The sequence below is a fragment of the Hippoglossus stenolepis genome, chromosome 9 (assembly GCF_022539355.2).
Source record: "Hippoglossus stenolepis isolate QCI-W04-F060 chromosome 9, HSTE1.2, whole genome shotgun sequence".
NCBI classification, from domain to species: domain Eukaryota; kingdom Metazoa; phylum Chordata; class Actinopteri; order Pleuronectiformes; family Pleuronectidae; genus Hippoglossus; species Hippoglossus stenolepis.
Genome location: NC_061491.1, coordinates 11,165,025 through 11,181,897, shown reverse-complemented (window position 1 = coordinate 11,181,897; position 16,873 = coordinate 11,165,025). Strand labels below are relative to the sequence as shown.

Below are 16,873 nucleotides of genomic sequence, written 5' to 3'. Positions count from 1 at the left end.
TTTCAAATGAGACCATCTGTAATCATGTCTGTAACCAAAAGGGTTAAAGAACACTACCCTTTTATTTGCGGGACATTATTTTCAGGCCTGTAATGGAGGTGTTGGCTAAAGAGGGATAAGATATTTCCTTCGGACCTGGACAATCATTGATCCTACACCGTACTGTGGTTTACTGCTCATGACTAACATAAACTGTGGATCCAATTGCACAGCCGTTAGTGGGATGTACAAAAATGGCAATATAGATTTTTATTTGAAGGGTAAAATTCCCTCAGTTGATTATATGTTTCTATAGTGTGCAGCAAGAGGAGCTGCGGATCATCCTGCCAAGGAAAACTCTGGAACCACGGACTTTTATTGACTTTAGTCCTGAGTTTTGGAGCAGCTGAAAGAAGGGGGCGATGCCCACTCTGGATTTTCATCTACCAGCATGCACAGTCATAAACATCAATCTCAGTTCATGGTTTTAATGCAACATAAAGTGGATTATAACAGTTGTTTATCAGAATTATGATCATGTAAGTTTCTCAGGGTTAGAAGTTGTAGAGAATAGACTGTATAGTGCAAATTTGTCCACTACTGATTATGATTATGATACAACATAACCTGAGTCATTTGAGCTGAAAAACCTATAATAACATAGGTATGAGGAATCCAAGTTAACTTGTCACTCAAATTATGAAATGATGGAAATTTAGACATGTACATGAAGGAATTTTCAGCCAGTAGGTGGACTACAGCTCATAGAGAGTGAGAAGGAGGAGGAACAGAGACCCAGTGAGCTGGGAGAGGGGAGATGCAAAAATAAAGCAGAAAAGGAACACAAACGGAAGTGGGGGGAAGTAAGTCCAGAGAAAGCTCAAGTTCCTCCGGAGGAAAACGCCATTGAAACCATATCAATGTTGTCGAACGAGTGTGCTCGAGAGTTACTGGCGTATAAAGTGCACCATTTGGTAATGGGCTTATGAGGGGGCTCGCTCGCTGTTTCAATAAACCCCCAGAGCCATGACTGAGCTGGGCTTGCAATACAAACACACCCCGTTCCTTCAGTTTATCTGAAAGACACATCTGGAGTCTATCAACTCCAGCAGCAGCAACCCCCTTTTCTGTTTCCACTCTCCAGCACGCTTAACCCCTTCCTCACCCGTTCCACCCCTGAATGTCATGCACTCTCATTAGGTGAGAGTTGCCTAAGCGGGGGGGAACTCGGTGGCGTGTGTGGGAAAACATACTTACCCAAATGTTCATTTTTCTGAGTGAGAAATGAGACTCGCATGTGCGACCTCCACAGATGGCCTTTAGTTGTCTTCAGAGTGGTGGGCCGGTACAATCTGAACCTTGTCTTACCCACACTGGTCTAGACAGAGGGACTCCTTACCATGTAAGCACATTCTCCACTGTTTTTATGTGCTATAGTGCTGCCCACCTCTGCTTTGTTCCCACTCATCAAGGTAATTTGCCTAGCCTGTGTGGAAATAATGTTAATCCCCCCACTAAGGAAAACAACCTCAGATTTATATAGGACAAACTGCAGGAGTGTGCTTCCCCTCCCTCCCTCCCTCCCTCCCTCTTCCTCTCTCTCCAGCCACCATACCATCTTTAGCCATCTCGGCTCCACTTCCCCTGTGTCAGATGGTGAAGTTGTTTAAGTTGGACTGCATCCTAACCCCAGCTGCTCAGAATGGCAGAGGCGATTTCAAGGTTGGTTTCAGAGAGGCTGAGGCGGAGAGCGAGTGGCCCGTCTCCCCTTTTGTAAAACAGATACTATCAAGTCAAAGAGTGATACATGGGCCCAGGCGTTTTGTAACCATAATGTGATAATAGGGTGTATATTTTCCATCATGCAGACACTTTTCTAAACATATCTGCACATTCTCTTGCACTGTGTGACTTATTGGTCACAGGTTTCTATGCAAACTTCCCCTAATTCTTATTGCTCCACAGTCATAAATCACAAGAAACTCCTTATTTCCTGCTCTTCAACCAAGTTGTTCTAAGTCAACAGGAAGTTTTTTAGTAATCTGGTGTGATATTTCCTGTGCGAACTGTACGTGCATGTGCTTACAACTAACGTTCCCGTCACTTAATTTACACTGTAGGAGTCATTTCAGACACTCTTGTTGACAAAGTCTATCGTGCTGCCAACACCTCGAGCCTCTAACCAGTCCTAACCACAAGCCTCACTCCTGCCTTTCAGACCTGTCCACTGCGAGCGCCCCGCTGCTCCCTCATCCATCACCGCCGCTGCCCTCTGCTCTCCCTCTCCACTCTCCGCTCCCTCTCTCCCTGTAGGGTGAGCCGACCTGGTAATGAGGGCCCCTTGTGCCATGTCTGCCTGTCCTGTGTCCCATGGTGCAGTGGGGCCCAGCTGGACAAGAGCCAGACTGCCTCGGCCCTCTTTGCTCATTATTCTCATTACCTTGCCTCAAATCAGCGCAGGACAGGCCGCTGGGATCTGTCCACAACTCATAAAGGTCCCGGCTCGTTAGTGGGGCCGCCAGCGTCAGCTTCCATCAGAAAGGGTGTGCACAGAGGTGGAGGTAGTCGGATAGGTGCACAAGTACAGTACCAGAGCCCCAATGGTGTGTATACTAATGTGACCTACTTTGCATATGGTGAGCGACACCCCAGAAGAAAGGTATGATTCAGCTGGTGTTTCGTCCAAGAGCTGGAAAGAAATAAGGTATTCCAAGATCCAAATGTAGCTGTTGGATGGCAGGTCTGTTTAAAAGAGCTACAAAAACATAGTAGTCCAGTAAGAGGGCAAAAACAAACAAGGCTAAATTGCTCCTCTGCACTTGGGTGGTTTGGCAGGTTATGAAGGCAATAGTGGCTTTGGGGAGGTTTGTCCCAATGAAAGGGCTAACTGTGTAGATCGCTGCACTGTCTGGCCCATGGGCCTAGAGGAGGGTGGCCTGCCTCAGAGCTGTATTCTCCCACTAACAACAGCAGATCAGACTGCATTCAGCTCTGAATACATGTCTGGTGTGAGTGTATGGGTGTGAGTGTGCGTCTGCACAGAGATTTAGCAGAGCCATTTGAAATGACTGGACAAGAAGTGAAGGTGCCCATACTAGGAAACACACTTACACTGAAGTCACAATGGAGAAGGGGCAAATTGTGTGTCTGTGTGTGTGTGTGTGTGTGTGTGTGTGTGTGTGTGTGTGTGTGTGTGTGTGTGTGTGTGTGTGTGTGTGTGTGTGTGTGTGTGTGTGTGTGTGTGTGTGTGCGTGTGCGTGTGCTTGTGTGTGTGTGTCTGCAGTCAGGGGAGCAGACTGTGTTTATCCTTGTCTCGTAGGGGAAGAGATGCAGTGTAATTCCCTGATGTGTGTTTACTCAGCCCTAGTGGGCCGCCCTTTGATTACAGCACTGACCACATAATATGAGTAACTGTTCACTACTGCTCCAAATGACAAGCACATGTAGACAACACACTGGAAACAATGAGGAGACCTGGAGAGCGGTGACAGGCTGAAAAGAGGCAAAACTCACATCTCACAGTTTCAGGACTGCGATCCAAACTTTTTAATGCAACCTCACATCTGAGTCCATCCCTTCAAACCCCTCCATCACAGCAACGGTGCATTTCAATGTGGCCTTTTTCACATCAGACAGCAATTTTCCCATGAGCTCAGATGTAATTATAAGCTGTGCAGGGCTCAATTAAAGGTTGAAGACGTCAGCGTGAGGGAACAGACCTCCACCGCTGTGTGTCAGAGAGCCAGCGGAGGCTGAGGCAGAGGAGTGAAATGAGGCCTGCGTGATTTACGCTACGTCCTCTCCTCACATCTCCCTCTGTGGAGCACAAGTGTGAGTGTTAGTTTGTCTGCACTGTTCCCTCTTTTTTTTTCTTCCCAGGTTTTGTAGTTATGAGCCTCCAAGAAAGCTCCACCCTTGTTGCCCCCTGCTAGTTTTATCACTGCTTCAGGTACGAGGGCCTGTTAGCGGGTCAGCTCAGGTTACCCGACCCACCGACCCAGCAGCGCAACAGGGAATCTTGTCCACACTTACAAAAACAAACATTCAGCTCATTTTACATCGAACACATCAGCCAACAGATTTACTTTGGCTTTCCTTTATTATCACTTCCACCCAAGCAGTTGAGATGTAAGATATCTGTGTAGCATCTTCATCATCATCATCGCCAACAGCTTTTATCAGCGTCTTCGGTGCAAGACAGACAGCTGAGGTACAAGCTGAGAACTTTGGCCTCAAATCTGTTCACCCATGGCACTCACATGCCAGACATGAAAACAGCAAGTACAGCACAATTTGGCTTTTTTGTCCTTGACTGGCACATCTGCTGTGAGGTCCAGTAGGTAGCTACTAATAAGGTAACAACTGCTGCAAATTACCATATTTTTCTTTCAACATGTTTCAGAAGCCAGTTAGCTTCATGGGTGGCAGATCCGAGTGGCATGTGGAACTAATATCCCTTCAGCATACTCATCCCACCCTCTGACAAAACAAGTATGTCTGCAGACTACCGCTTGCTCCATGTGCGTAGTTAGCTACCAGCACACTATAAAAGCTTTACTAGGATGCTAGCACACCTTGCAATGGAATTTAATGTCTGGGAAACAAACTAGATGCAGTTCTCACAGGCGAGAATCAGAGGAGCCAGGAGTAGCTGGAAAACACAAGTCTAGACCGTGATGACTAAAATCAGCCTAGAGGCGATTTCACACCAGAAAGTCCAGACCATGGTCCGAATCAAGGTTCATGTCATTGTTACAATAGTTTTGGTTTCACATGGTTATTTAGGGAGTTGACCAAATACATTTGTGTGATATAAGTAGGTCCTTTGTACCTCCCTACACTTGACATTGATTGGTTTGTGGATGGGCGTCTGTCTGGCGTTGATGTATTTTCAATTCGGCTATCATGTTCACCAACCTTTTGGAAAAAGGTGCATAGTAAAAAGTAGTTTTCCATTTGAAGGAAGAAAATTATTGAATTGGTATACTTTGTCTATTATATTTCTACTGTAATATCATTGCGATATTACTACTAGCAAAGTGAGTGTCCGAAACATTATATCATTGACTGCATCAATCCTGTGAGCCGCTCCAAAAGTCCAAACTATCTGAAAAACTTCAAACTGCAAATCATCTCAACCATGGTCTATTATTTTGGTTTGGTCTAAACTATAAAGTCTGAAGATATGGACCAAACAAGGTAGGTGAGAGAGCCCCCTAAATCATAAAATACCATACTGTATCCTCTGTGCATGCTGCTAGCTGTGTAGCTCTTTCTTTTTGAAGAAAAGAAAACAAATAAGCTGCTATTATTTCTGAACAACTAAAATGCTGATTGAAACATTTGCTAATTAGCTAGTCCTTGACAAACTGGACAAATGGAACAGTATGAAAAGTTAAGACATCACCAAAGTTGACCAAAAACTACATTTTGATTCTGATTGTAATTCATCCCTTGGAAACCATGAACATCTGTAGGCTACTCAATGTCATGACCATTCCAATAACTGCCCAGACCCTAAAAAACCCAAACGTTCAGCCTCATAGGGACATGATCTGTTATCTGGGGACCATGAATGTCGGAACCAAATGTCATGGCAATCCATTTAATTGTTGTTGTGATATTTCAGACAAACAAAGCGATGTGTCAGGTAACATATTCACTGTGGTTGCTTTCCTGTTTGTCACTGAGGCTGCTTAGCAGGAAAAAAAAGATATTGTCTATCATCTGTCTCACACCCCATTCAGAGAGATTACAATGCTGCTAAGGAGGGCCAGACTGTCTGTGAGGCTCAGGCCAAGCTGCCAACATGCACCTCCTCCCAGAGATCTCCCTTATCTTGTCCTGCGGTTCCTGTGGAGTGGGGCTTACCTGATAATGAAGCACTGAAGTGTAATTATGTGAACTTTCAACATAACTTTGTGAAAGCCAGTCTGAGTGTATCATCCTCCCTGCTGGATAGAAGCCCACAGAGCTTCTCAGATCTCACTGATTCACTGTCTATTTCTCTGCAAACGCCCAGATGTACTAAATAACAGCTCCCACATATATGCATCCCATAAATCTAATGGAGAGAATAAATATGACACATTTGCATCTGTCAAGGTGCAAAAATAATCAAGCATGATAAGAAATAGGCTACTCACAGCTTTTCCAGAGCGTAGAGTCCAAAGAAGGATCCGTTCTTCAGAACTCGGATTTTGTTGTGGCTCATTATCCTGTTAAAAACACAAAACACAGTATTGTTAAAAATGTACAACAGATAATAAATTAAAGCACATTTTAGAATGATAAACTCAAATGTGCTATAATACTATCTTGGACATTAGTTTCCCTCCAGACGCAGAGTTCAGGTTGAACCAAGCACATGTCGAGGGGGTCATGAGGGTGACGAGAGTCAAACTGACCACTCGGGCCTGCAGTCGCACAAAAGATTAGCCTGAGCAGAAACATTAGCCAAAGATGTTTCCAATTAATGCTAAAGACAAGAAATAGAACATCAAGATTAGGAGGGAAACTGTAATCTTGATAACCATTTCGCATACATTTTTTACATCAAAAGGATTTCTCTCCACATCAAACGAATGGCGGCACAGACCATGTTAATTGGCTCTTTCCATACTGACGAATCACTTGGCTTAAGGGGTTCTTATCAGAGCAGAGGGCATAGGGCTGCAGCGCACACTGGATGTGAGCTTCAGATGGCTTCTCTGACAGGGGGAACATTGGATAGTTACAGCAATAACTCTGCTCTGAGGGAACATTGTCAGAGTCAGTGTAAAGACACACTTTAGCAAAGATTTTATCTCTCAATACAAGTTGTTGAGTTTCTTGGGGAATAAACAAATTGTCTTGCCAAGATAAAGACAAGAAGATCAATACCAGGCTCATGTCTGTATGCTGAGTATGAAGCTACAGACAGTTAGCTTAGCTTAGCATAAAGACTGGAAGCACAGAGAAACAGCAAGCACGACTCTGCCAAACTGGTGGGTAACATCTGCTGTGCTTTTTCACAACCACTCAAGCTTCATTGCACCACCAAGACATTTGGGCGGCTGTGGCTCAGGAGGTAGAGAAGGCTGTCTACGAACCAAAATGTCAGTAGTTTGATTCCTACCTACAGTCTGAATTCTGAAGGGTCCTTGGGCAAGATACTGAACCCCAAATTTCCCTGTGGGCTGTGCTGAATTGTGTTTGATTTAAAAAGTTGTTGCACATAGAAGTGCTGTTTGAATGTGTGTGTGGTTGGATGAATGTGACTTGTATTGTTAAGTACTTTGAATTGACAATAACACTGAAACAGTGCTACATTAATACAGTTGGGTTATTATTTTCTTACAAGAGCCATACAGTAGTGTGTCAGAAAATAACATGCACATCTGTGTTTGAAGCCAAGTGAATGTTCCCAGTGTTCTACAAAATATGTTTATGTTGTATACTAATGCACTTTGCCAAATATCCTTTAGAAGAAATAAATCTGCTGCCTGGATTATATTTACTAAGGGGTTTTCTTTTCCAGTTCAGGAAGTGCAATGTTCTTCCACAAAATAGGGAGTAGTTCAGGCAGGATGGTCGGGCCTACAAAGCACAAAACGCTGACTCCAGAGGCCAGGGTTTATACCGTGCATCACATGTGTTATTAGGTTTAGTCCACTTATGCACTTGGGAAAGGTTAGGAAACGTCTGTGCTTTTGTTATATCGAAAAACCCAATGCATCCCTGTGCTTCAACTCAGTGTTGACTTTGTCAATATTAAACCAAGACCAGGATCTACTCTGTTATGCAAAATTGTTGTGTATAAAGATAATTTCCAGGAGACAGTGTTTAATATTCATAGCTCTGTGTCCACTGCCCACGTCTGCCCAGGAAAAGCTCAGGGTACAGCCCGGGCCCTGATGCTGGCATCAGCCCATCATCATTAACACACCCTTCAGTTTCACGTCATCTTCGCTCCTACCACATGGCGCTTAATGGGCTGTTTGCGACATTAAGTGTGTTCCGAATCGAGAGAGTGGAGCTGTGTGTGCTCCTTTAAAATTGGGAGCTGACTGTGAACAGTCTGTGAGATTTACAGATTCAGCAGCAGTCGGCCCCCCTATTTCCTGCCACATCAATAAAAACACTGCCTTCAGCCCTGCGCCTTCCAGCTCAGTTAATGACCTGATTTAATCATCTAGTCTTGGTATATAGCGACAAACTGGCCCGACTCACTTCTTCACCTCGATAGCTTTGCTCACAGCCACAACATCTGAAGGCAGAAAAGTTTGTCACAAAAGCAAACACAACTTTTAGGGGAAATCATCTACTGCTCCAGTTACCCTGAATACTTCAATTATCAAAATTAAAAACCAGAGAAATATTTAGTTAAATTGGGCCTTAATCAAGATCACAGATAATGACTATAAAACTGAAACCACAGCTTTTCTGATGGTTTTACTCAGCTGCTCTAGGCCTCAATAATTTGTATTTTAAGTTGTTCTGTTAAAGTATGATTACTATCTCAGAATCTACATCAATGTCCAAAAATGGAGCCTTGAAAACAGATGCCATTTCAGATCAGAGACTAATTTCTAACTGTAAACTAAACTAAACTAAAATATGTCATGTTCAATAATCCAGCCAGAATCAATGAAATAAATCCATTATGGCGTCACAGCATTTTTAGTGTGCATGTTAAACGAGCACAGTCCTCTCGTGCCGTAGCCTGCGTATGAACCTTTGACTCGTGGACCTTAAGGTCTCTCACTAGACTTTGGGCACAATATCTCTTCTATAACTGGATGCAGGCCCGAGATGAAAGCTACAGAAGATCCGGAACTGCCTGAATAATTCAATACAGATAGGAGAGGAGAAAGTCACATCTGGCAAAGAAACAAACCATTTAATTCAACACAGACAGTTTAGATACAGATAGTTCCTTTTTGACTAAGCTTATTTTGCGATTTGTCTGAATCCTGTGTATATTGGGTTTGGATGCGCTTGAATGTGTACATGTGCGTGCGAACAAAATAGGAGCTTTTGTATAGTTCTATTCAGATGTGTTTGTGTGTTATCTCCATGTGCACTTGGAGATCACAATAACCCTCATATCTCTCAGGTTAAGTCATTTCAACACAATATTTAAATTAGCTTGTTCCTCTGTACACTGGGACTTGAAAGCTGATGTTCATACATAAAAAAGGCCACAACATGAGCTGAATGGATTCTTCCCACAGACAACTAAAGGTGCAGATTTCCAGGAATGCGGGGAAGTCGACAGAGGCTGTGTACTACTGTGTAGCCCCACGAAGTCAGATGTTTGGAGCACAGTTGTAGAGAAGGACATTGTTCTTTCGTAAACAATGCAGAGAGTACGACTCTGTGAAAGAGAGACAGAGGCAGAACTCTGTAAACAGACAGAAATAGTCTGCGTTCCCATCAGGCTAAACAGGAAACCCAGCCAATTAGCTGTTTATTCAGAAACCGGTTCCAGAGTTCAGGGGTTGTAGAGAGAGCACTTCCTGGACAGCCATCAGACGGACGGAGCAGTGACCGGAGGCAGGTGACAGCTGAGGAGGAACATCTCTTCATCACTGCTGTTTACAAAGGTTAACAGAGCTTTACAAGCACAGAAGATGAGCAGCTTCTTAATCATGGAGGTCCAAGCTACCAGCAGACCCAATGTCCGCTCTGTGCGGTTCCATTTACTGTACACGAGTGGCTTGTTTACTTGTCATCAGTGACAGATCAGATGGCAGATTGAGTTAATCTGCTTTCATGAACAATACGCTGTATAATGCAGTGTGCTAACTTAGTCCAGACATCATGGATGGTATCCCTCATTCACTTTACTCTTTCAGGCCACAAAGGCTTCAGTGAAATCTGACAGACTAATTGAATCCGTCTAATCAACGCAAAAAAAAAACAGGGCCACATGTCAGGCTCCAGCATCCCATTAAAGCCTCTCATCTAATTCATTTACATGAAGATCAAAACCCTGGGGGTCACGTACGAAGAGTCAGGTCACACAGAAGCACAGGAGCCGGCTTCCGCTGTGCAGAGCATTCACATGTTGCAGCGAGGTTATCCAGGGTCACACACAAAAACACATGTATACCACCACCTCACTTCATGTTCTACTCTCTTCTAGTGCCTTCAAGTCTGAAATGGCAATGAATACATAGGAATAAATGCTCTTATTTAACCAAGGTTAAAAATAAAAAGCAACTGAGTGTGTTTTTAACAGAGATAAACCTAAATTAACCTAAAGTCATCAACACCTTAGTGATGGAAATTTTCCTGTGCAGATGGAAAGTTTTGTTGTGTATTTCAAACAATTTTATGATAACCGCAGCTGAAATTTGCTATCTATTTGCTTCAAACAAAACATTTGCTTCATTGTACAAATAGAGCTCAACAGAGTGGTTATGAAAGTAAAAATGATGTAACATGCTCGTGTAGAAGCCACAAGTCCATATGATATCAACTGCATCTTGAGAAAAACGTGTTTTATTCACAACATCAAGGAGAAGTGGTACACTACCCACAATCCTCAGGTGTAGTGGAGATGTCTCTGATTGGTGAAGCTTGTTGTTACCATGGAAATGTTTACCACAACCATGTCGATCATGTTGGCTACAAACATATATGCAAATACATACATGTAAGATACAAACTACAATATATTGCAACACTACTTTACCAACAAGGTTAAATTAGAGAGGATGTCATTGGAAAGGGATCATTTGCAATGGATTATGGGATGTGTAGTTAATTTTCTCCTAAAATAATTATGTTTACTTTTCCTTTTTTTTCATTTTACAATTTCTTTTTTACTGCAAATCAAATGAAACTATTTTTATAAGGATTTTCTAAAATATCAACAGATCGTAAATAACTTACAATCTACTTTCTGTTATTTACTGACTTAGGTTATTGTGATGAGATCGCATTTCTGAATTAATGTTTGGTCTATGTTCAAAAGAAATGATGAGGAGATAAATTATTCAAAACTTTAAAAATACTCTGACAAGCCTGCAGGTCGTCTAAAGGAGTCACGAATTTTAGGGAACATATTGTAGAACAATGTAATCTTTTCACAGGACATGAATTGAAAGTGGTTTTCTAAACGGATGAAAAATCCCTCTCAACCCGTCAACCCAGATGTTGGCAGAGATCTATCCAAACAAATACACTGTTGGCAAAGTAAACTTTAAGTATTAGTTGCAGAGAGTGTGGATTTACAGAAGCATATTGAGAAATGCTGCGGGTTTTGTGGTCATTTCAATTCATTTCAAATATAACATACTGCTACTACAATCCCAGAGTCCCTTATGTCTCAATCCAAGTGCCATTGTGCAGCGTGAGTTCAAGGTTTCCTTGTTGTGTGCTGGAGTGTGAAAGAGTAAAAGCCTTACAAAGAGTCTTGTCTAGTAAACCGCAGCAGCTCCTCCCTGCACCATGCCACTCACTTTGTTGGTTTGCTCAATTTGCTTCTTAAACCCACAGAGCCTTTGAGGGCCACACAGGGGCAGGACAGCATGTCGCAAATCGTATTTGCTCACTCATTTACTTCCGCTCTTACCCCCTGACTCTTCACTGGGCGGCTGTAACATACTGTCTCAGGTCCATTGTGTGTGTGTGTGTGTGTGTGTGTGTGTGTGTGTGTGTGTGTGTGTGTGTGTGTGTGTGTGTGGGGGTCTATCTGTCTTTATTTGATGCCTTTCTACAGCTGCTCCTGGTTTTTGCGTCATTGTCAACCAATCATTTTGACTGAGGAATCTTCTCTGTGGTGCAGCTGTAAAGGCCTGATGTGAGGTGATCAGCACCGACACAGGGAGCAGCGGCTGAACGGAGTCCTTTCAGCTTTCCACATCACAACCTGGTGCAGAAATGATGGACGGAGAGGGAGAACACATCCTTCTATATCCTGTCCTAACCACAGCTAGAATAAACCCAAACACACAACAAGATGTCTTGTGTGCAGTCGGTTCTCACTGGAAGTACAGTCAATATCTTTGCACCCTTCATCCCACTTCTCTGGTTAGACACACTTAAAGCTTCTGTACTTTTTTGAGCATACAGGAAATGCTTCATCCTAGTTTGGCATTCAGCGCAGGACATGAATGAAATGCATTTGAGTGAAAAAGTGCTGATCCAAATATTTTGGCATGCTGGACTTAGACAAGGAGCTCTATGTGGCTGAAAACCCCCTCACAGGAACAAAAAAAAGATCTTAAGAGGGATTTAGTTTTAATAAGAATTCATCTGCAGGCTAAGCTGCTCGCCCTCATTACCTTTGTAGGACCATGTACTTTTTTTCTTTGTTTCTGCAGCATCACCCTGAAAACACCTGGAGCTGCTGCACAATGACTGGATGCTGAGACACAGGGCGCTGATCGGAAGCTCCAGCTCATCCCGAGTGATGAACTATAGTGTCCAAGGTGCAGGTTCACTTTAATAAAGAGAGTCAAAACAAGCCAGTGGGCCGCCGTGTAAACATCGTTTAACTCTGGATAGGTCTCCTACCCTGGAGGACCACACGCGAGGGGAAACACAAGAACCCTTGAAAGAGATTGGTAACGTGCCACGAATCCTGTCCTAAATCGGAGACCAATCGGAGCCAGATAATGAGAGTGATTTTCAATGAGCACCTCGGAGCGTCATTATTGAATTAAAGCCGGTTTAATAAGCGTGCTGACTTGATAGTGCACACGCTGGTCTGTGTCACTCACTGCAGCGAAAAAGTTCATATAAAGAAAAGAGTAATTTCGCCCTTGAGGGAATTTTCCTTAGAGGTAATTAAATTCTGCTGAAAGAATACGATTATCCACTTTCACACAGCACGGCATTGTGTGAGCATTTTGTATGCGTACAGCTGAGAACGTTCTGCAAAAGATCATCAGTGTTTTTTCTTTTTAATTTCTCCTCTCTACTTTTCCGTTTGAGTAGCTGCTGCTTGCCAGAGTTGCATTTCTAGTGCATTGGCAGTTCACGACTTGGCAGAGCAGTAAGTGAACATGGCAGCGTTTCTCTTTATATACACATCACACACACGGCGCTCGGAGTAATGAGATCAGACGTAGTGGATCTACAAAATATTGTGGTTGAACCAAAAGATGGATTAAAAACGGTATTACTTAATTTGGCTGTTACCAGGTTTTCCGAGGCCGCGTTCCCCCACCCCCCCAACATGCCAAGTCCAATAGATCAACATCCATTACAGAACAACATTACGTGAGAGTTTAACATCACAGACACGGAGCTGGCCTCAAATCACACAGTCTCAGAGTTACGAGCTCAGAATAACATCATACCTGTGCTCTATGATTCATTCAGGAATTATGGTCTTTTTTTTAAATCATCGTTCAAGTTGATTAGTGGAATTTTCGGCAATAGGTTAATTCAGATGAAGAAAGGGAAATCTTCAGACATCAAGCATTAAAAAGATTTATTTGACTTGTGTGTGAAAATAAAATGGATTCACACTTTCAATGTCAATATTATGTGTGAGAGATTATTGTGTGGAATAGAAACTTCTTGAAAATGTTTTCAGTGATAGACAATTCACATTTGCCACTTTGTGTTACCAGAGGCAAGGTTGTTTTCACCTATGACCGTTTGTTTGTTTGTTTGTTTGTTTGTTTGTTTGTTTGTTGACAAGATAACGCAAACACAACTGGACGGATTACCACCAAACCTTGTTGACGGATGTGGTATGGGTCAGGGAAGAAACCATACAATTTTGGTGCAGACCCCGATCCAGTCATTTTTTCATCACTTTCTTTAACATAAAGAGATCAAGCTTTTTACATTTTCACAGTTTTCCCAGGGAATAGTTCATTAATCTTGATGGGGAAAAAATCTGACATATTTAAGGACCTGATATCTATACGTCTATATTTGGTGGAGCATGATTTAATGTAAAGAGACTGTTGGGCCTTAGCGGAGGTATGTGCTCTGAGTGCCATTCTAATTCGTCAATGCATTGTACACTATCACGCACATATAGTACACGCAACCACTTGCTGAGTTGGGGCTCCTTTGGCGACAAACACGCAGCAGTAATTGGTATGGACCTTCATTAGTGGCCCTGAATTCTGGGTCAGGACATGTCCCATGAAGTGTGTGTGTGTGTGTGTGTGTGTGTGTGTGTGTGTGTGTGTGTGTGTGTGTGTGTGTGTGTGTGTGTGTGTGTGTGTGTGTGTGTGTGTGTAGGCTTCAGGGGATCGATGAGCAGAACTAAATAATAATAAATATTCTCCTTATTTGTGTATAATCACCCAGAAATAAATAATAAAAAATAAATAATTTATGTGTTTTCATTACCTTAGAACGATCCCTTTAACTTTTCCACAAAGTCCACCATGTTGCAACAATTATTCTACAGTAGCCCAGAATGGACAAATGACTGTAAAAACTGCTTTTCACAGTCGTCTAAAATTGCCATGCATCATGAGTCATTTTTCAGTTGTTTGAGTGGCATTTCTGTAATTTCCAGCTTCTGTGTGTCACTCAAAGTCAAGAAGTAATATAGTTGAATTTAGATAAAAAGTTTGTGCTTAATTTTTTTGTTTAATTCTGTCTCTGATGTCTGAGGTTTGGCCAGCCCGATTGTGGCTTTTTTGTGTACATATCTTTTAGCAAAAGTAAATTGTCATATTAGGAAATTTTAGCAAGTGGGCTGTGGAAAAAATGCTATATTTGTCAGTGCATCTCCAAACCCCAGTATAATGAATGTGGTGCAGCTGGTTTGAACGCGTTTGGATTGTTATTTATGCATTTGTGACTGTGCTGGCTCGATCATGAGAGTATTATAAATATTATTGCACATTTTATGCTTTGAATATAATCCAAGTGGATGACATTTTCGGTGACTGTGCACAGTGGTTTTTGACAGTAGACAATATTTGTGTTTGCCTCAGCTTAACCCAACCCTCGTCTCTCGGTTAGTCTCCCGCTCGGAGACAGGGAAGAGGAGAGGAAGGCTGAGGCAGGAGGAATGAAAGAGAGCGAAAGCGAAAAGATCTCTCAGGCTGAGAGGTGGCTGTGTCATCTTTGTTACAATAAGTACTTTATAAGAGGCCCCCAGACTGTTCAGCGACTCGGTGATGTCCAAATAGCTTAACCCTTTGCTTGTAAAAAAAAAGATGGGAGAGCCACCTAAGCCATTGGTCCCATGAGCACCCTTGCACCCTGAGCTTGTCACGGCACTGAGAGTAACAGAGAGACTAAATGCCCTCGAGCACAACAAGCACTTTAGCAGCAAATGCATGTCAAGATGTGAATGTGCCCATTGTGCCCGGCCCACCAGAGGGCTTGTGGCAGCCACTGGGGAACGCTGCCAAGCTACAAGCCCCATTTACTGCCTGTCATAGAACGGAGCATCCATGTAATTGCATGTAAAATATTTTCTGTGAACTAGTTATGTGAAAGACCCAGATTGAGTCGTTCAGTCATCAAATCGAGAAAAGAGGCGCGAGAAGCCACATTAGGAGCGAAACAGACACTTGTCAAGCTAAATAGTCAAAATATATAGTTTGTAGAGAATCTTGCATTACTTGGGTTTATTATCATAGTTTCCTGACTTGAGGCGATATATGGGGAGTGTTCTGCTGCATTTGATATGTGCAACCACTTATTATAGAGTACACTGCATTGTGCTCGGTTACCAGGCCGGGAGTAAGGCTCTGCGGTTTGTGGCTGTGTGTGTGTGTGGGTGTGGATTTAGATGCAATGTGTGACCTATCAGATTTATTTAGACAGAAAGTGCGTATGTTTAACTGTGTGTGTGTGTGTGTGTGTGTGTGCACGTGTGTGTGCATGTGTGTGTGCATGTGTGTGTGCATGTGCATGTGTGTGTGTGTGCATAAGTGGTCCAAAAAGTCTAAAATTAAAATTTGGGTTTTTGAAATGTCTCTAATTAGAGAGGGGAGGACTAAGGCCTATTTCGAGAGCTGCGGCCATGCACGCCCTTCCCATATGTGTGTGCACTGCACAGGCAAACAGACTCACACACAAACACAATCTACACTTTGGAGAGAAAGGTCCCCCACTTTGTGTGTCTTATTACACAATTCATGGAGTTTTGCGCACAGGAACCATCCACGAAGTGTTGCTTCTGCGGTTTATACACAACTCACAACAGTGAACTTTATAGACATAAACAACTAGACGCTTTGAATATTAACAGCCAGAGAACACAAGTTAAAATACCAACGCCTTACCGTAAAGCGGCAATAATTTATAGCAATATTTGGAGTCAAAGACAAGTCAAGACAAACCGAACTGGAAAGTTTACGGGCGCACAGCAGGAACACAATAGTCAGTTTAATCGCTGTCTAAAGTGTTTTTACGCTTTTAATGAGGCAATTTAGTGAATTTAGCCTTTTGAGACAGTGAGCGGAATGCGGTGGATGCCTGGCGAACATTGTCTCATTGTTCGCTCTCATAACCAGCCTCTGTTTTCTGCTCCTGAGCAAAGGCTGCTGGTAAATCGGGATGCGTTTACAAAGAGCTGGTGAAAAATCTGTCTGCCCCAGATACTCTCACGGTGTCGCTTTCGGCATCTGTGAGAAGTTTGTGTTTTTGTTTTGTTTTGTTATTGTTTGTATTAAATTTTTCGGAGAATCAGTGTTCATGTCACACCAATCTAAATTACTGCATCATAAGGCTTTTATTCTAAAAATATGATGGTAGTCCAACATGCTTTCGTAATACTTATTTGATTTCAGCTGAAGGAATACACACACATATTGTCTCTTTGACCAGTGGTTAAGATTTGAATAAAAGCTGTTGCTTTATTTCACAAATATGTGACTGGGTGTGAACCGACTCTTGATATATTGTGGTTCTATTTACAGTTAGAGCTAATCATCATTAAATGGTTTGGAGTAACATTAGAAAATTCGAAATA

The 16,873-nt window shown here is 42.6% G+C and overlaps 1 protein-coding gene across 1 annotated transcript in view; it reads right to left on the bottom strand.

The window, feature by feature from the left end:
• adgra2 (adhesion G protein-coupled receptor A2) overlaps nucleotides 1-16,873 on the bottom strand; it is a 40,346-nt gene that overhangs the window by 15,075 nt on the left and 8,398 nt on the right. Inside the window, exon 2 of the mRNA XM_035165417.2 lies at nucleotides 6,126-6,197. Coding sequence (XP_035021308.1) covers nucleotides 6,126-6,197 — 72 coding nt within the window. The remainder of the gene's footprint in view (nucleotides 1-6,125; nucleotides 6,198-16,873) is intronic.